This window comes from Lampris incognitus, chromosome 16 (assembly GCF_029633865.1).
Source record: "Lampris incognitus isolate fLamInc1 chromosome 16, fLamInc1.hap2, whole genome shotgun sequence".
NCBI lineage: Eukaryota > Metazoa > Chordata > Actinopteri > Lampriformes > Lampridae > Lampris > Lampris incognitus.
Window position 1 is genome coordinate 27,371,385 of NC_079226.1, and position 20,876 is coordinate 27,392,260.

The window sequence follows — 20,876 nt, forward strand, 5'->3', positions numbered from 1 at the left end:
ACTTGTTAAAGAACAAAAGGCAGCAAGAGCAGAGCCCTCTCGCTGCCCTCCCCAGTGTCAGTTCGCAGGATGAGTGAAACAACGGGCATTATCCCCACTTCCCGAGTTAGGGGGTGATAAAAACTTTTTGATTAAGCGAAGGCTGTGTTCTATTTCATTCTGATTTGGGAAGCAGCGTGTGTGAGGGGGGGGGGGGAGCGAGAGCGAGAGAGGAGGATTAATCTTAAGGCCGTCGTTTTACTGCCTATCCCCACTCCCGTCTGAGAGCTGAAGTGGCGCCAGTGAATAATGGGGTGTCCATCAGCCGGGGGCTCAAACCCAGATTGGGATTTTCTCGGGGGATAATACAAAGCACGGCGACAATTGATGATTCATAATGTACAGTTTAGGCCCGGCAATAGCGCCAGCCATTGTTGGCGGCCTCGGCATTAGCGCTATCTCGCAACGCTGTGTTGCAGTCTGACAGCAATCTTCAGCGCGGTTCTCCTGCTGAGGATGAGCAAATTGTAAGTTTATAAATATGAATATTAAAGAGAGAGGCATCTTCTGTAATTCTGTAACTCACACACGTTGCAAATTGCACTTTTGAGCCGTCTCAGGCGATAGCCTTGTTCAAGTTGCACACCCACAGTGCGATCCTGGCGAATGCTTTGAAAAGGAGGATGGATCAGGCGATGTTGGGAATCCGGCGTGGAATAATGGTGTCTTGTTACGTCCGCTTACCAGGCTCCATCATTTTGTTCGCACCGCTTTTGCGCCGAATGAAGAACAATGCTGCTAACAAAGTTGTCTGGCGCTCCAGTCGTGTGAACAGCACCTGTCGTGTCAGGCGGAAGATGCTGAGGCGGTGCCGGGGATCCACGGAGGGGACGCTATCCATCAGTAGTTCCATTTGATATTTAATTTAGACTTTTATGAGCCTTAGAGGATGGGCCATGTCATTTCTTTCTCCCAGGCCCTTTCCGTGGGGATGGAGGATGAATTCCTCCCATTTGTGCTGCAGCCTAACCGAGGCTCTCGCTTAGATTTATAACTGCACTTGGTGGCAGTGGTTCTGCTGGAGGTGGATGCTGACCAGCCCACATACACAGCCCATGGGCCTCTGTACCGGTCCCGGCCGCTCCTACTGGGAAAACGGTTAACACCGGTTTGTTTTAATGTCTGGATTCAGAAGCTGCTTGTGTAAGGACTTGGGAATCGTCATGAGAGCAATTCCTGCTCATCTCATTAAAAAAAAAAATTAATTAATTTAAAAAAAGTCACGACTTCGCATCAAGCGTCAGCCATTAATGAAGGGATGTGTGTTGAGTTAGTATCTTCATGTTGGCAAGTAAAAAAAAACTGCCCTGTCATCCCGGGTTTCATCACAGAGGCGATATTGTCACTCCGACGCAGCGCGTGCAACAAAATCAATTAATTCCGCATTAATCAGCAGAGTTAGTGGTATTATGCATACATGTTTTTTATTTCCATGAGTTATGGATGAAATAAGATAGGCAATATTCCGGGAGGGTAATTCTCAAGGACCAGCAACCAGTTTTATAAACTAATCCTCCCCTAATGGTCCGTTTTAATGTAATTTATGGCTTCATTCATTACCCTTTTTGTATTAGTAATTATTTCTAAAATACCAAAGAGCCATCTTTTCTTTCCTGGTCTTTTTCAACCTGTGATTTATCACCCTGGCTCTGGCCTGACGCTGTCTTGCCGAGGTGTGACATTTCAAAATATTTATAGCTCTGGCACATTAAAGGCCTTCCTCTGAAGGTGACCGACCACTCTTCCACACCAGTGTAATTAATGGAATCCAGCTTGTTCGTCCCGCGTTATTTATCCACAGCATTTTGTGGAAACACTGTCGAAAACAGCAAGGCGTTGGCTGGGGGGGACTATGTCGACCCATAAACACGGACGTTTTACAGCCGCCGTCCCAGAATGCACTGCGCGCCCGCGGAAACGCGAAACTGCTCCATGTCAGAGCGCCGAATCTTTAATATTTTATTGATCAGATCTAAACCTTCTGTCCAAAGTGGCAATTAAAATTCAATTAAACTGACTGAAAGCATCATATAAAATTTCATCTCTTTATGAGCTCCGAGATAATGCTGGAGGACAAGGCTGGAGTGTAATCACACCCTTTTTAGATTATATTATCCTGTTCGTTCACAATAAAAGTGACACTTTCAGGTATACTTTCAATATTTCTTAACTGTAACCCTCTAATGAACACATTTTATGGCCATTAAATCAACTATTATTGGGCATTTTAATAAAGTGATATGGGCACTTTTTGTTTTACACACTGCATGAGAAAAGTGAAGGAATGTAAGGGCGCGTGCCTAATTCTTCACATCTTCCTATATAGTGATAATGATAAAAATGATATGGATGGAAAGTTGGCACATACACAAGGTTCTGACTTGATCGATTGTGTACATATGTCAACTATACAAAACAACAAATACCAGCATTAGTATAGAAGTAAATGGTAGTGGTGCATCAATAGGACTTATCATGAATTTATCAAAAAATAGAAATTCAAGGAAATTAAGTGATAGGTGGCCCTCTTTTGTATGGTATGCACCTGACACATGTTTGAGCCTGATAGAAAATCATCGATACCAGTAAAAGTGTAATGGTGGTCCAGTGGTTAGCACTGTTGCCTCACAGCAAGAAGGTCCTGGGTTCGAACCCCAGGCCGTCCCAGGTCTTTTCTGTCTGGAGTTTGCATGTTATCCCTGTGTCTGCGTGGGTTTCCCCCGGGTGCCCCGGTTTCCTCCCAACATCAAAAAGACATGCATGTTAGGGTTAATACTCCTGCCTGTGCCCCTGAGCAAGGCAATGGAAAGAAGAACTGGAGTTGGTCCCTGGGTGCTGCAGCTGCCCACTGCTCCTATACAACAAGATGGGTTAAATGCAGAGAGCACATTTCATTGTAAGAATACAATGACAAATAAAGTGGCTTCAAATAAAGTGGCTTTGGCTTCCAAACCTTCGCCATGTTTACCAACATAGCAAGCCCAGCATGTAAAGTTATTTCAGTATCTCCTGACTTTAATGTGAACTTGACCAGCTTGTGAGAGACCTCCACTTGCTTTTATTAAAATGCACATATGTAGTATTTTTCCCCCTTTTACTTCCTAATTGTATGTGGCCCATTACCTCACTCTTCTGAGTTGTTCCGATCCGGGGAGGGCTGCAGACTACCACATGCCTCCTCCGATACGTGGAGTTGCTAGTTACTTCTTTTCACCTGACAGTGAGGAGTTTCACCAGGGGGACATAGCACGTGGGAGGATCACGCTATTCCCCCCAGTCCCCCCTCCCTCCCCGAACAGGCGCCCTGACTGACCAGAGGAGGTGATAGTGCAGCGACCAGGACACATACCCATATCCGGCTTCCCACTCGCAGACACAGCCAATTGTGTCTGTAGGGATGTTCAACAAAGCTGGAGGTAACACGGGGATTCGAACTGCCGATCCCCGTGTTGGTAGGCAACGGAATAGACCGCTGCGCCACCCAGACACCCCGCACATATGTAGTATGTTGTCATTTGTACAGGACATGTTGTAAACTTGACCATTGTGCGACACAGCCGGCCATTAGGCGTATCATTCTGCTCCGTTGTGAACGCAGATAAATTCACAACGTGGAAGTGTGTATCTTTGTCATCAGTCTTATAATTTAACACTCATTTCTTCACGAATAGACGCAGAATAAGGAAGAAAGAAAAATATAACTCGTTGGCAAAAAACTCGGTGCATCTCAAAGCGCTTGCCAGTGCACTATTTGTCTAGGGGAAATAGGGGGTGTTGTGGCGTTTCACCGCGTCAGGACATAATTCTTATCAGCGTCATAGCCCTTCATTCAGCTCCCACAGGCTGAGCAGAGAGGTCGAAGGTCAATGCTAAGCCAAAGCAAGGCCATTGATCCCGCAGCATCCACTGCATTAAGCAGGCTATTTAGATGTACACAGAGAACTGTGGGAGACTGAGAGAGGTTGTTATTACTGAGTGCCTCTCTGTTTCCTCAAGACTGTTTGCTCTGTGTGATTATTCTCTCCTGCTCCCCGAGCATCCCCGGCCCCTGCCTCAGTGATAAAGATATTCATTTACCTGATATGAGAATCTTGTTCAACCCGATCCCAAATGACTCCAGATAGAAGAGGAAGGAAGAGGGGAGGTGGGAAAAAAAAGAGAAGAGAAAAGGAGGGAGGGAGGGGGGAGGTGATGGGAAGAGAGGGAGTACACGAGGGGAAGGGAGAGTGGCTGGGAGGAATGACATGAAATATTAATGTGGTCTGAGCCAATGTAAAACGCCAGAGTTATGTGTGATAACAAAACAAAGCTATGGATCAAATGTAAAGAGTAAAAGCTTTAATGATTTGTAGAGCGATGGGCACCGTCGTCGCTCCATCTTTAACACACATGATGTGGCACATGTGTGGCAAGTGTCTAGCAGTAGGCTGGAAGCTGTGTGTCCCAGCGTGTGTGTGTGTGTGTGTGTGTGTGTGTGTGTGTGTGTGTGTGTGTGTGTGTGTGTGTGTGTGTGTGTGTGTGTGTGTGTGTGTGTGTGTGTGTGTGTGTGTGTGCATGCGTGTGTGCATGCATGTGTGTGTGTGTGCATGTGTGTGTGTGGAAGGGGGACTACAGTCTAAGTAGTTGTCTTGTTTGGCAGGTGTGTGGATGTGTTTTTCATTTGTATGTGTCTTTGTGCAGGTGTGTGCAAACGTAAGCGCGCGTGTGTGTGCGTGCATGCGTGCATGCATGAGTATGTACACGTGCGTGTGTTTGTGCTTGTGCGTGTTTGTACATGTGCACACCGGGGAATTGGCTTCCCCTTGCGTGTTGTGGAGAAAATCCTCCGCTTTCTCCTAATGATGAGATTCATATCATTTTAACTCTGTCTGAATGAGGAGGCTTGGCATGCACCGTTGGCACTCATCTATCTGCTAACTCCTCCGTGGAGATGGAGGGATGACCGGACTGGAGACGGAGACGGACACAGACACAGACAGACAGACACAGAGAGACACAGAGAGACAGATGGCAAAAGAACAGAAAGACAACTGCAGAAAAGACAAAATATAGAAGATGCATCATCTTGCAAGCATCCTCGCGGTTAAAACGGGTGAAATGAGATACAGGGGGGTAGCGTAGTCCCTCCCCCTCATCACATTCCCAGCCCATCTCCTCTTCCTTAATTTTGTTTGAGTGTATGGCTCACTCATCTCAGGTTTTATTGACTCTATCTCGGGAGCACCGTCGCTCCCCATAACGCGGTCACCGTGCGCGGCACACGAGGCAGCCTCTTGATTCTGTACTCAGTAATTTAAAGCCTTTATGGAATTGCAATTTCAGGGCTCACTGCTTGTTTTTCTAAAATGTACTCAAGGAATTAGCTACTCCAGCCACAAATCAGCTGAATTTATGCACAGTTGTAATACACTTTATGGGCTCATGGTACATTGCTTCAAAAACAGCAGATGTGAAATTATGATAAATATAATGAGGTTTTTTTTTCCTCCTCCCGCTTCTACATTTCCTCTCTCCCTCGCTCTCTCCCTTTCTCTCTTCACATCCCTCTCTCTCTCAAGAGAGAGAGAGGGATGTGAAGCGTGTTTACTTACCCCATACAATACATTTAATGTCTTAGTCAGGGCCGCCAACAAAACCTGATTAATGTCCTCATCTCTTTTATTAAAGATAAGAGTGGCACTGCAGTCAGGAGATAGAGAGGGGGCCATAAATCTGAGGCAAAATGAGCAGTCAAATAATCACTCATCAAAAATGAAATCTACATACATTAACGCCAACAGACATTCTGCCGTGGGTATAAACACACGCGTCTACAGGCGATGAAGCCGCCTCCATTTATTCACACACTCATGGTTGGGGGGAGGGGGGTGGGCAGGAGAGAGGTTTGGAGGGGTAACCTCTCAGCTTGTGGTGATGTTGGTGGGGAGGCGGCGGGTGGAGTGGGGTGGGGTGGTGGTGGGGGGGTCTCATTTTGCCAAGTTACGGTCCAGCAGGCTAACCATGTGTCTACGGCAGCAGACGCACTATCATTAGGGCAACGGATGAGTCGGATGAGGGAGACAATTAAGCCTCAACCTGAATAAGACACAGCGTTGATCCTTCCCAGCCATGAATCAAGGCACACGCTAGACAGTGATGGGCGACCCCGTGCCTCTGCGACAAAATTATTTTCATCCTGGTGTTTTGGAGATGGGGATCCAGAGGTCCCTAATGCGCCTTGGCGGCGCCGCGTTGAAACCTCGTCATTTATTCTGCCTTCGTCGCTGACAGCCGTCAACCTGTCTCCTGCCACCAAAGCAACATTATCTTAGCTCCCAAGACGGCTTGTGGTGGGAAATAAGCTTATGAGTGGTGGTAAGGGACGGGCAGATGTGCAAGGTAGTGATAATGCTTCCGTTCTGTGGCACGGTCGCCATCAGTGTCAGTCTAGGTACAAACACGTGTGCTCACCACACACCTGCAGGAACTAGCAGATAACAAGAATATTACACATGGGCCTAAATGCATACACAAGCTAGCCTGTGCACAGATGTTCACACTCATTTGTGCTTAAATACAGAGACAGGTACGAACACACACACACACACAACTAATATAACCACATCTGGCTCTCCCACCTTACTTACACAGGAGCTGCTGTGTGACAAAACATCCATTGAAAATTAAAAACAATCACATATTGTACATTGATTGCTCTTTGATATGACGACAATTATATCTTAACAGTGGAAATGGTCATCAAAACAGGCGTATTTATCTTATTTTGAGTCCCCATTGCCACGCATAGCTCAGACAGGCTGAGCTCGGGCTCAAATTAATTTGCCATGCGTGATCGCTTGATACAAGTTGCATACAATCAATGGCAGTGTCTCAACCAATCCAATGCCACCCCCCCAACACACACACACACACACACACACACACACTCACACCTCACCCTGAAGCCTTACTGGCATGCTTTGCAAGATGTCAGTGATCTGAACACCATTATAACGGAGCACTTAAACCTTATACATTACATGTGGCCCATACAGGTCATCAAAGGCCACCGTCATACATGGTCTGAGCATGAGGCCGTTTTGTTTGTAATCAAGCATTTATGTTATGTTTTAACCACATAGCATAGTCCTATAAACTCTGAACTTGATCCTTCCTGGTTTAAACTTTCCTCCAGTCCTTTCCTGTGGAATATCCATGCCATCATCACTAGTCACAGTGCAACTCCAATAAGTGTGTCTACTCGTTCCACTCCCGCTTCTCTCCATTCTCCCTTTCTCTTCACATGGTTACCTGCTCACCTGTGTTACTGGATCATGAGGCTGGTCATTACCTCCGCCATTGAGCCCGGGCTTCTGCGGGCCCGTTAGGCAGGGAGACGTCCGGCTATGCGGCCCTTTGCTGATGATACAATATGTTCCCTGTTATTCTAGGATCATTGGCGCTAAAGCGCTGGCAATCAAATCTGTTTTGTTGAAGCTCATTGGCTCAGTGAAGTCTGGTCTCATCTGCAGGCTTGGAGGGTGGAAAGCAGTGTTCGGGTTAGTTGGGTCGCTAGGTGGAAATTTCTTGATAATGGTGCATGTTATATTAGCGCCTTTCAACCCAAGGATAAGTGTTTCAGATTCGCTGTAATGTAATTCACCGAATGGTAATAGTGTAGGAAGTTCTCCTGATGAGCGTGAGTATGGAGATGAACAGTCCCCTCAGTCTAGAGACTTTCCACCATACATTTCAACACACAATAGTTAACGCCCCAAATAGAGCCATAAATCTTCAAGACACTTTTATTACAAATGATATATGGCTTAAAGTAACTTTTTTAAACGCCGGGCCCGGTGCAGGGTGTAGGGAGGGATCTGAACCTGACCGTCAGCGCTATTGTCTTTCCTGTTTTAATGGTTCGAACATGGGCTATTTTCATGTCGCATTAATAAGGCATTCATTAGCGGCCTGTAGTTATGAGCGATCTCTCAACATTAACAGGACTCCAATGACATTTACACCCGTGATGAAATGGATGTAATCGAACAGCTGAGGCAAGAGGTGTAGTCCAGTCGCGGGATCCGCCTCATATGAAACGGTATGTGCTGAAACTCTATACGCCAGCAACCCCTGGCCTCCTGTATCTTATATGTAGGCTACTCTAGCTACCATCACTACCTTTCCCTCACGTCCGTTGTTGTGAATATTGTCATATGGACACTTGGAGAGATGTAACACGAGGAGAGTGAATGAACATGAATCTTTTTTGGGTTTTTTGGGAATTTTTTTTCTTCCTTTTTCTCCTCAGTTGTATCCGGTCAATTATCCCACTCCTCCGAGTCATCCCGGTCACTGCTCCACCCCCTCTGCCGATCCGGGGAGGGGTGCAGACTACCACATGCCTCCTCCTATACATGTGGAGTCGCCAGCCGCTTCCTTTCACCCAGCCTGGTATCACGAGATTTTGTGTCATAGTCACAAAATGTAATCTAGGAAATCGTGCTGGGGGACATGATGTCATGGAAATGTTCTTGTCCGGCACCACGAAGTTGTATGGGCCGAGATTTTTCTTGTGCGAGTCACACTATCAAAATGCTGACTTTGGCTGGTCTGGCCTCCCGGGAGAATCCCAGTCACTTACAGATATTTGAAAACTACCCTAACCCTAACCGCCATAGTATGTGTGTTTTCAAATATATGTAAGTGACCGGCATTCTCCCGGGAGGCCAGACCAGCCAGAGCCCGCATCTTGATAATGTGACTCACGCAAGAGAAACTTGGCCCACACAACTTTGTGGTGCCGGACAAGAAAATGTCAGTGACATCTTGTCCCCCACCATGATTTCATAGATTACATTTCATGACTATGACATGAAATCTCGTGATACCTGGTTGTTTCACCTGACAATGAGGCATTTCACCAGGGGGACGTAGCACGAGGGAGGACCACACTATTCCTCCCAGTTCCCCCTCCCCCTTGAACAGGCAGCCCGACTGACCAGGGGAGGCGCTAATGCAGCGACCAGGACACATACCCACATCCGGCTTCCCACCCGCAGACACGGCCAATTGTGTCTGTAGGGACGCCTGACCAAGCCAGAGGTAACACGGGGATTCGATCTGGTGATCCCCATGTAAGTAGGCAATGGAATAGACCGCCACGCCACCTGGATGCCCCATGAACGTGAATCTTCATCATCATCAGTGTAGTGAAATCCTGTGCACGAGCCTCAGAAACATATCTCAGTTTCTCACTTTCCCTTTGGGACCTCGGTGTCCCAGAGAACAAGAGGTCCGCCTCTGAGGAGGTTGCGTCACGCTGCCGCCATAGCCCAGCAGAACTCCTGGAGGGAAGACACGATGTCAGGGCACATTAATCACTGGGCCCGCCATCAGAAACCGATCCCCTTCATAAGCAATCTCCCTCATTAGGGCCGTAGAGCTGATTGGCTGATTGGAGTGAGGTGAAGGCGACTACAGCGAGAGAGAGAGAGAGAGAGAGAGAGAGAGAGAGAGAGAGAGAGAGAGAGAAGAGTCTGAGGAAGGGAGGAAGGGAAAACAGGGCGAGAGCTGGAGACAGGGAGAGAGAGTGACTCTGACACGTTTAGTGATGTGAAAGCCGAGATGTTGATTAATGCGCATTGTTCCCGTCACATAAACTGAATAAATAAATATCAAAGGCATGCGGTGGGAGCGACTCATTTACAGACCAGGAAATGAAAGTTGCATTTAGTTGGGGGGGAGCGAGACAGATGTGGATGACAGTCTGTAGACACGATTGTAAACAAGAAACCGCCACAGCGAAGTCAAGACTACGCGTCCACCACACGCGCCGCAGAGCACCTGGTCTGGATATTTCAAGCTGTCCCTCAACCGAGTCTCCCTCTAGACTCGCGGGGCATAGACATAACATCCACATGCCTTGTTTGGCTCCCTCCGAAACGGGGACCCCACTTTTCCTGTCGAGCCTCTGAAGTCGGCCGTCGTGATAAGTGGCCTCCAGGAGAGCATGACATGACGCAAGCACTTCATCAAATGCCTCCGGATGCGAAGGGTTTCCAAGGCAGACGTGACCTCGGACTCCCAACTCTGATGTGTCGATTCAAAATACACAACAAATCACTTCCAAATGCATGATGCAATCGCTGTATTTGGGATAGATATTAATTTGCATGCAAATCCGGATACTAGCTTGCATTCTGGTTTGGGGCATAAATATGAGACGGTGTCCCAGTGGATCTTCATATATATATATATATATATATATATATATATATATATATATATATATATATATATTTTAGGAATATTTCTCTTCACGTGAATAGGCATTCTGCCTTGGAAACGACAAACAAAATCATCTTTAAATAGAGTAATATGTGTTGCTGGCCAACGCTGCCAGTCGCCATATGTTGTTTTCTTGTTGTTGGGATTTTATCCATTTTATTATAAAGGATTTGATGACTTTTAAAATGTATTACTTGTAAATAAGTATTTCAAATGCCCTGAACACGTTTGATAGCTCTCTGAGGCGTTATCTAAAATATATATATTTTGGTTCTTCGTTACACTTTCATATATGGCACCTCATTCGTTAGGTTATTCCAAAGACTTCCTGCAATGAATATATCCATTTCAGAATTGGTGAGCCCACCCCCACCGCATGCACACACACACACACACACACACACACACACACACACACACACACACACACACACACACACACACAAAACAGACTGGTTGTCTCACACTGCCGACACAGTACTGTGTTGGTTTGCTCCCTATCCATTACATTCCCTCAGTCAGGTCCCTACATGACCCCCCCCCCACCAGTCATTAGATCATCACTCTGTTGTGTGTGTGTGTGTGTGTGTGGGGGGGGGATCAGCAAATATCCAGCACCTCTGAACTATTCCCGTGGAGTGGATCCAGCAACCACATTACCTAACAAATGGTGACAAACATAAGTCAGCGCTCTCATCAGCCACATTACCCGGTAACAGAGACAGAGACAAGGGCGTGCAGTGCATGGCAGAAAGTGTGTGTGTGTGTGTGTGTGTGTGTGTGTGTGTGTGTGTGTGTGTGTGTGTGTGTGTGTGTGTGTGTGTGTGTGTGTGTATGATGTGTGAGTGTGCATGTGCATGTGCATGTGCATGTGCATGTGTGCACATGCAGATACCCCATGTTGTGTATGTGTGTGTATCAGTGCATGCACATACAGAAGCAATAATCAGGCGTTATTTGTTTTTCTGAGACGAACAATGGCTGCCAATATTTCTTTGTCATTTTCTTCCAGAGAAAACACACCCCGTGCAGGAACTCTTCAGTCTGCTTCTCTCAGCTTAGTTCTTCTTCTTTTTTTTTCTTCTTCCCTGCTTTTGCAGATTTCTCCACATGCCCGGGCAGCCCGGGAGAAGTCGTTTTACAGTTCAATCAGGAATTCTAATAAACTGACCTGTGCTTTAATGACTAATTCATTGTCTCCTTTATTACCTTCATGGGTATAAAGCGGATTAATGACTTGAGCAAGGTTAAAAACAGTGCGGCTGTGCTTTTCCTTCATCCGTTATCAATCTTCCTTTAGATTCTTAAGAGAGCGACGGAAATTGAGAGAAAATTAGTAATCCTTTTGATGGATGACAGCGTCGGTATGAATGTGTATCCTTAAGACATAAGCGTGGCTGTTGCATTAAACGGATATAGCCTGATAAGTAGCGTCGCGTGAGGGGCTTGCCTCTCGAGTGGCAAGCTAGGTGTAAGGAGGAGACTATAATGCGTCTTGACAGTGGCATTATCATTATGTGACAACAAAGCAAACACAGCCAATAGGTAAAAATAGATATTGGTGATAAGCAACTCGAGTGAGAGAGAGGGGGGGGGGGGAGTCATATTTTTGATTATCCTCTCAACAGTAGGCCCATAAATACCTGTTATCCAAATGGCCCGGGGACATAATCTCCTATATTGCACACAACAATTCTTCCCACTCAGGGCAAAGGTGAAAAAAACAAACCCCCCCCCTCCAAATAAAAAAACAGCAAAAAAATTGAGAGCTGCTTGAGGGATGGAAGTTAAGGATTTTCACGTGAGTTGTTCAACTTGTTTGACAGTTTCTTCACTTTCCTTGCACCGCACTTCTTATTGTTGGGAAATCCCACGGAGGGCAGAGAAAGAGAGAGAGCGGGGGGGGGGAGGACGCAAAAGGGGAGGGGGGCACCGGTGAGAGAAGGGGGGGGAGAGCGGGTATAAGGCTGCACGTCTCTTTGTTTACAATTCTCTATTCCCGTCACACGTACGCATGTCTGGGGCTGCATCTCTGGGCTCTTCCCGTTCTTGGCCCAGTCATTTCTGACAATGTTAATGATTTAGTAGAGAGCCCCGCGCAACGGATGATTTGTGACATGTAGGACGAATGGAAACGGGGGAGGACTCGGCACGTTTCTGCGGGGAGTGTTTGGGATCCGGGGATGCCTTGAAGATAGTGATTCATTATATTTAAGACAAGTGTGACATCCTACTTCAAGAGGCAGCACCCATATGTATGGAGGGAGGGGAGGGGAGGGGAGGAGGGAGGTGGGGGGTGTGTGTGGCCAAAGTGGGGAGGGGGTAGGTAAGTACAAAGGAATGCTTCAGTGTTTTTTGAGATGACATAGGGATAGGAGGCAGGCAGGCTGGAAAATAATGGGTAATGGAAGAATTTAGCCCGGGGCTATACGCCTGCTTTGCCTACTTCTGTATAACTAGTATATTTATAATTCAAATACATACCTTTAATAATTAACAACCAGCCACTATTAAAGGGGAATGGAGGATATCATCTCTGCGGATTGAGTCAGGTGAAGAATAGCCGGGAATCTCTGGGTTTGACAACAGCACATACGGCGAAGCACAAAAGAGCAAAAAACAAAAAAAACAAAAAAAAGTTGGCTCCTATTTTTCGGCCGATTTCTCATCCTGCGCGCGTACAATAAATAACAGGAGTCTGGGATTTCTTCTCTGAGAAGCTGTAGTGTGCTTTCTGACTCTGTGCTGTGAATGCCCCACGTTATATTGATGGCACCGGAGCTGTAGCAATAGTCTCATATTTCAGTTCATTTCACTAGCGCGCTAGCTTAAAGACGTTAAGTCATTAGCTTACATGTGCAATAGATTTATTATTTCCCCGTGTCATTTCATGAATCATGGAGGGGCTGAGGGCGACTCCCTGGAAACTTGGTACATAGAAACACACAACCGCACAGCGTTTTCCCCCTGCACCCCTCTATCTCCGAGCTTTCTCCCCTCAACTCTCTCATTCAGTGTTGATGATGAGGGCACCGGGCTAATTCCCCCGGCCACCTCTGCTCACTACAAACCCTTGCTAGTATGATCCTGCACATCACCTCTAGCCTTACAACTCAAAGCAAGGGGTCTGCTAAGATATAAACAACAATGCAACACATATTTTGCTGTGACACGGGGTGATATTCCTATGGCTGATGTGAGTAAAACGCGTCGCCCGTGCTGCTTCGGGGTTATGTAATGGTGGGTACCTTTTTAAAGGCTTGCAGCAACTTGGACATGAGAGGCGGTGTCATCACACGCGTTGAAATGCGGTGTATTTATGCAGCGACTTACTTGGCACGGCTTTTTAAAATAAAATATCCCAAGGACAGTGAGCTGTGTAGTCTGTACACAAGTGGTGTGAAACCCCCCCCCCCAAAAACCCCTCATAGACTATTTGTGTCAACCGATGTTATGCAAACACCGGAGTGCAACAAGAACTGGCGCATTTGCATATCCTGTATCTAAATTGTGTTTGGTCGTTGCGAGGGCCTCGTTTTCCAACGCGACTCTTTGATGCGGCTTATAAATATTGACGACCCACCACAGAAATCGACCGCCTTAACTAAAGCGTGAGCTCCATTCGCGCGTCCCCCTTTAAAAGTGGTGCATTAGATTGTCCCATTTATATTTTCCAGGGTTAATTAGCGAGTGAGAGATTGGACAATTAGCTCATCCGCGGTAATTGATTATAATATAACAACTTTGTGATGATAGGATGAGCATAGACTCCTTATCCCGTATTCCTCTGAGGGATTCAATAATATATACAATGCTTCTGCGTGTAATGAGGGCTTTAAAGACCACATCAGCTGGGGAAATGGTTAATTCAATTTCAGTCGGAGGACGCTGACTTTTGAGTGTAAGGGATCTTACAGAATAGCGCGAGTGTCTTCTTTGATTTTGACTCGTGTCAGCACGAGTGACACGGGCCATCAATGGCACGTTAAGGATGTGCGCTGGCATCGGAAACGAGCCTGATAGTATCTGGGTCATTTGTTTTTTTTCTGCGCGCAATTCAAAAAGGTCCTTATTTCACGTCTACTTCGTTCAGCATAGCAAACAATTTAAGATGGGCAAAATTAGCACAAGGAAAACGCTGAGGGTCAGTGAACGGCGTTTTCCTGCAGAGGCGGCCTCTTAAGTAAACATGGTGCTTACCTGAACGGGCCACACTGTTGGCTATGACATTTCCATCAGCTAGTCGCTGCTTATGGATGCTCCTGACGTCACAGCTGTGCACCGTGTGTGTGTGTGTGTGTGTGTGTGTGTGTGTGTGTGTGTGTGTGTGTGTGTGTGTGTGTGTGTGTGTGTGTGCTTCTGCCACTTGTCAAATGTGTGGCGTTGGAGGTTTGAGGTGTGGACGTGTAAGCACCACTCACCGGTGGTCCCACTCCACCTTCAACACAGTGTGACAGTCTGGCACCAGTCTCTCCACAGGCCCCGGGGCACCAGGTAGGAAAAACTTAGAGGAGAAGAAAGCAAGGTTTCATCCTTATCCCAGTCCGGCGTACATCTCCTAGACTTTAGTGGGTTCAATGATTTATCTCGTACTTTTCAACGTTGCTGGCCTCACTCCAGTCAAAATGTAAGGTGGGTAAATGAGCTTCCCTCCAGTGTTTTTTTAATATATTTAATTTGTCTGCAAACACTTGGTCCATTAAATACACAGTGTGCAACGTCCAAAGATAAACTTCATGGTTTTGCAGATGAGACGGCAAACCATGGCACATTTTCTACCCGTCTCTTGTTCGTCTAGAATTACACTTTCATCCCCAGGTAATTAGCTTTAAACTGATATATGTGTGTTCTTCTTCTCCACTGCACACCGGTGGGTGGGGTGGGGGGATAGTAAATCCAGTTCAGATGATCCCAATAATAATAATAGAAACTGTATGATGTCCATCAGATGATAGAAGGACGGACGATCATGAGCGGGATACTTTTCCTCCGCGGAAGGGCTGTAGGAGTGCACACTGACACGGCTCACCTGGAAAGTTACCACGGCCCGTCAGCAGGAAGTGCTTAAACACACCAACATGCTTTACCCTCACACACACACTTTTGAGCTAAATGACACAAAACACATTAAGCTTTGCAATGTGCATGTTCACCATGCATGCCGATGCTAATGCGAGTATAGCGGAGAGCATACTAGATCGATTTGTACTAAAATACAACTTTTTGTAAATGTTTGATTAGCTCTGCACAATTTTGCTTTATGCACTGACTTACAGGTTTTCCATCTTTGCCCCAAAAAGAAAAAAGAAATCACTTTGCATGCATGCCCAACAAGGTGTTGTTATTAGTGAAGGGCTTTGCACCATCCATTTTAAGTTCCCGAGGCTCATGGTGACGAGATTTGTACAAAATGGCCTTTTTTCGCTCAGCAAATAAAATATAAGACTCATATGTTAAACAGTGAAGTATTACACTTCTTTTCTGTGCTTAATAATTAATAGGCCATCCCATCACCCTATGAATATTTACATGGAAAGTGTCCCTGGGAGCCCTCCATACGCCAGAGGGAGGGAAGTCGGTGTGTTTATAGTATTAAACACTCAAACATCCTCACCCACCCTATTTTGCCTCCAACCATATAAAAACACCCACTAAAGCATTGCAAGTGTTGTATTTGTTGTCGCACACTGCAACCTATTCAGCTCCCATTTAGATGTGGCAAGTCAAATTACAGGTGGCTCTCTGTGCTCAACCCAAATCCCTCAGCTCGGCTTGTCTAGTTTGAACAGAGGCCTCTTTTGGTATCGTTTCCGCCGCAATGACATTGTTCATTGGAATCACCTTCCACTTACCACGTCAGGGTGTCAGAGGCCTCGTCGTCTTCCCTGCTTGGGAACCGGGACAGAGTTGTGTGGTTTGCACACATGATGTTGTCGCGATGCAGAGTCGTCGGTGTGTCTTTGGTCTCCGGGGCACCGGAGTGCAGGGTTTACACATTCCTTATGGGGAATCCGAGACTCTTCTCAGGCGCACATTAAAGCACAAACTTTCCGCCTAAGATGCCTGGAGTCTGTCTGTCAGGCAGCTTCTGCAAAGCAACTGGACCAAGGAGCTTGGTCCAGTTGTGCTCCATAGAGAAATCACACCCTACCCAATTCTCTCTCTCTCTCTGAATGCCATATTGTTTTGTATTGTATCATGTTTTTATATTAGCAAAGCAGCTTTTCCTCACTTCTCTGCCATCTCAGAAGATACAGCATGTATGATGTGTGTTATGTTGAGAGACAGGGACCAGACCAGTGGGAGACTTCTTCAGCATAGCAACACCCGGCGGGAAGTCCACGTTCCTGCTAACGAATTTACAACCTTTGACCTTTGATGTAGACTCAGCAGGAAGCAAATCGCAAAGGTCCACCGAAATATAGGGAATATCCCTTGTTACTGTTAGGATGCGGCCACCTTAAAGGACACACCACAAGCTAAAAAAATAATGGGATAAGTAGGGCATATAATCCAGATGAATGTGCCGTTACCAGTGAACCTGGCCATGTTTTGCTGGGTTGCTCCCATTGGTGATATTTATCTATGAAGGCTTGAATGTTGTCGTTGCCTCTCTGCAGGTCCCCGAGCTCTTTAGATCTCGTCTCTGTCTCCTATGTGGATAAGTGGCTGGCTGCAAAGGCAACGCCGGTCTTTGATATTTCACTTCTAATTTGAATCAGCGGCCGCTTTATTTGACAATGCCAGGTAAATTACCTGGGTAGCTCGCTTGATCATCTGAACTCCAGCAGAACCAGAGTTTGTGTGTGTTTATATATGTATGCATGTGTGTGCGTGCGCGCGCGCGCGTGGAAAGGAGGGGTGGGGTGGGGGGGCACACAAACAGGAAAAAAGCAGTGGGGAAAAAAACAAAAACACACACTAACAACCCCAAATAAAACATCTACATTTGTTTACCTGTGTTGTTTTTCAGAACTGTTTCAAACAAAAGGAGTCATGAGCGAAACACGTGGAGTCGTGCGTGGTTTTATTACTGAAGTTTATTCGTCTTTATACTACCATGCAGGGGATACGCATGTGGTCATATGTAGGAATCGAGTTTAATTCAAGCAACTAAGCAATCCAAACATGATCCTGTTAAACAATATAGTTGATATATATATATATATATATATGTATATTTTTGCACCTTTCGTTTGATCATTTTGATCAGCCTCGTCAACGTGGTGTGCGTGAAATCAACACGCAGACTTTTACTAAGCCTCAGCGGAGTATTTCCGTTTCGCCTTGGCCACTCCTGAGAAACCCTGAAAACACGAGTAAAACAAACGAGAGAACACACCAGAAGACAGTCCAACAATTCTTTAATAGCAACCAAAGAAGTGAAACATTGTTTATTGGTTCTGCAATAAACTCTCCAAATAAAATGCAAAGCGATTTATATATACGTATGACCAAACGACACGGCACATCAAACAAGTTTGATGTCTTAAAAAAAGCACGCGAAAAATACCTTTTACACAGAAATTAAACCATTGGAGAAAACAAAACAAAACAAAACAACAACAGCGTTGATTTCCTCATCTTCCGAAAGACAAAAAGCAGTTTCTCGACTTGTCCTGAATGAAGTGAAGCTTATTTTGCGAGCGGAGGGATATGGAGCCGCGTCTGTCAGTGATGTTTATTGAATCAGAGCGCCGTGTTTACTCTGCACTGTGACTGGAATATCAAAAGCCCACAGCGCGCGTGCAGACGCAGCTGCGTCCCCCGCTGACTGACTCGGGCCTGCGCGCAGGAAGCAGGCAGACGCAGCTCGGGCCGGGCCCTCAACCCGCCCCGCGCTGCTCCCGCCCCGGCAGGAATCCTGTCCTGTCCTCAGCACCATTACAATAACTTTGGCGCCAAAAATACTACCTCCAAAATAAAAGAAAAACGAATCGTAATGACAGCATGATAATAAGCAGATCGATATTTTTCTATCGTCCTTCTGGGGACATTTTGTTGCCACAGTCTGCATTAAAATACAAATTCACCTCAGTACATATTTGCATACTCGCACGTGAGTACACAGTCACAACAAACATACGTACAAAATATGTTTTAAGACTCAAGCCCCGCTGCATGTCGGGTAAAACATTAATAGATAAATAAATGAATAAAGTAGTAATCGCTTTATTGGTTGCATATGGCTGCACAACAACTAAGCAATGTAAAGTGCCAAGGTGACTTTAATGGAGATGATGGATGGATCGATAAAACGAAAACAGCGTTTTAAATAATCGAAGTCACAAATGTGACTCGCTTCGGATCGACTAGGCTGTGGAGTCGACTCCTGGCGTTTTATTTTTTACACGTCGATTGTTTTTTTTTTTTTTAATAAATAATAACAACTTCGATTTGAGTGTGATTACTGCATCACTAACATCCGGGGCTTGAGTTGAAAAAAAAGTTTAATCTGTTTAATATTCTAAACATATAAACGAGGTTTAGGTTTATAATATATTGCACCTTATTTTAAATCTTCTTAAGTTGAGCAGTAAGAAAAAAAATGAAAAGAAAAGAAAACATGGGGGGGGGGGTCCGTGCTAAAAGGGCGCTCAGAAGGAACCTTCTGCATGTCTCCATGCGGGTCTCTATAAGCAAGGCTGCTCGATTAATTCTGCGGTTATTCTTTCCTCTCCCACTTCCCATCTGAAAAGACTCGTCTTTTGGTACATTTCCCTTCGTCTCTGGACAAACAGCTCAAGGATGGGGGGGGGAGGGGAATTTATGTTCATTTTAAAAGTGAGAGGGCGAATGAAGACCCTTAATAGTGAAGGCTTAAATCGGCCAGCGCCTAAAGCCATGTCCCCCCTTCTGGTTAGCGGAGGAGAGACTGTATTGGACACGTTTCTGTTTCCAAATCCGCGTAACAGGCAACGATGCATGTATTTCCTATAATGTAGGCTAGATAAGGGCGAGCGAGAGAGAGAGAGAGAGAGAGAGAGCGAGGGAGAGGGAGAGAGAGAGAGAGAGAGAGAGAGAGAGAGAGAGAGAGAGAGAGAGAGAGAGAGAGAGAGAGAGAGAGAGAGAGAGAGGGGGGTGTGATATGTAATAAAAAGGTGGGTCCGGGCTGCCTCTTTAGCCCCTTAAGCCTGATAAATGATGAGCGACAGAGGCTCTGCAAGAGGGTCACCGCTATTAACTTCTCCGTTTCCGGGCTCCACTTAAACTTCTCTCAATTACATCTCCTAATGGGGCTCGATACGGGCCTCGTACGGGCCTCGACTCATTCAATCCGATATAAAAAATATATATATAAAAGAAATATATTATAACTCAGCCTGTGCAGAGCCTGATAAAAAAACGCCACCAGCCGCACACTTTCCTTTGTCCATGTAAAGCCACGTGTTAGAGCTGGAAACACAGGGATTAGGCCATAGTCTGCAGATTACTAACAACATGCACTCCAGGTATTCTGGGACAAACGTGCAATGCAAGCTCATTAAACCAGCATTTGGTTAACGACGGTCATCCTCAACGAGCGACCTGTTAATCTCGTCAATGACCTGCTGAAACTGTGTGACAATCAAAGACAGGTGTTTATATACCAAGTCACGACACGGTTCACTTTGCTTCGCTTTGTTTTGCCCAGGGTGCAATAGGAATGAATCTTTGCAGACAACGTGTCATTTGATATTTTTGTTATTTTGAGTTGTTTTTTTTGTTTTTGTTTTTTTGTGAAAATACTGCAACGACACCACTAATATTGGAGTCAACACTGTAACCAGCAACAGTCGCGTATTATAAAAGGATGCTGGGGTCTGATGATACTGAATAAGTTACTGTAACAGTACTACACTTTTCAGCAGTACTCAGTCAATCCGAACCCCCTGAATTAAAATCACGTGTTTCGCGTCGACGAACAAACACGCAGCCCAAAATATCCAACGAGCGCGTTTATCTGCTTTTGGAGAAGTGTTCAGCATCACTTCAGACTGTGACGTGGCCGCGCGCAAAGGGAACTTTGAATACGCGCGTATTCAATCTTAGCTCGAGGCACATATAGTTACAAACCAATGGTGTACAAAATGACAGGCAATTTTGTTTTAGTCACATATTTACCATCAAACAAATGCATAAATAAACGAATAAAAGCGAGGGACTCGGCTTTAACATACTTAAATAGCAAAAAAAACAAAACTACAACTTGGCATTTTATATTTCAAAAAATATTAACGTGTAAAATTGAAATCAGCGCAAGATATTGTACCTACGTCTACCCCTCAATTTTAATTTAAAAATACAGTCTCAAAGACATCAAAGACATAATTGAACGGTAAAGCAAATTAATCAATTTTGATTTTTTTTCTTTTTGCGGCCTGCTCGTTTGTCGCTAAAGTTTCGATACTCACTAAATCCGCCAGGTGTCGCTAGAGGGCTTCACATTTTCACGGAGGCTCATGAGAGTCCTGAGACTGATCACAGCGCCGAAGGAGAAAGCCACAGTTACATTTGCTGCTGCTGCTGCTGCCCCCCCCCCCCCCACCAACCCTCTGACACCAGACTCTGAGAGTCGGCGGAGGGGA

The 20,876-nt window shown here is 45.7% G+C and overlaps 1 protein-coding gene across 1 annotated transcript in view; it reads right to left on the reverse strand.

The window, feature by feature from the left end:
* Nucleotides 1-9,264: 9,264 nt before the first annotated feature.
* The window catches only part of cdin1 (CDAN1 interacting nuclease 1), an 81,520-nt gene continuing 69,908 nt past the window's right edge, over nucleotides 9,265-20,876 (reverse strand). Inside the window, exon 9 of the mRNA XM_056295403.1 lies at nucleotides 9,265-9,365. Within this exon, the coding sequence (XP_056151378.1) occupies nucleotides 9,265-9,365 (101 nt within the window). The remainder of the gene's footprint in view (nucleotides 9,366-20,876) is intronic.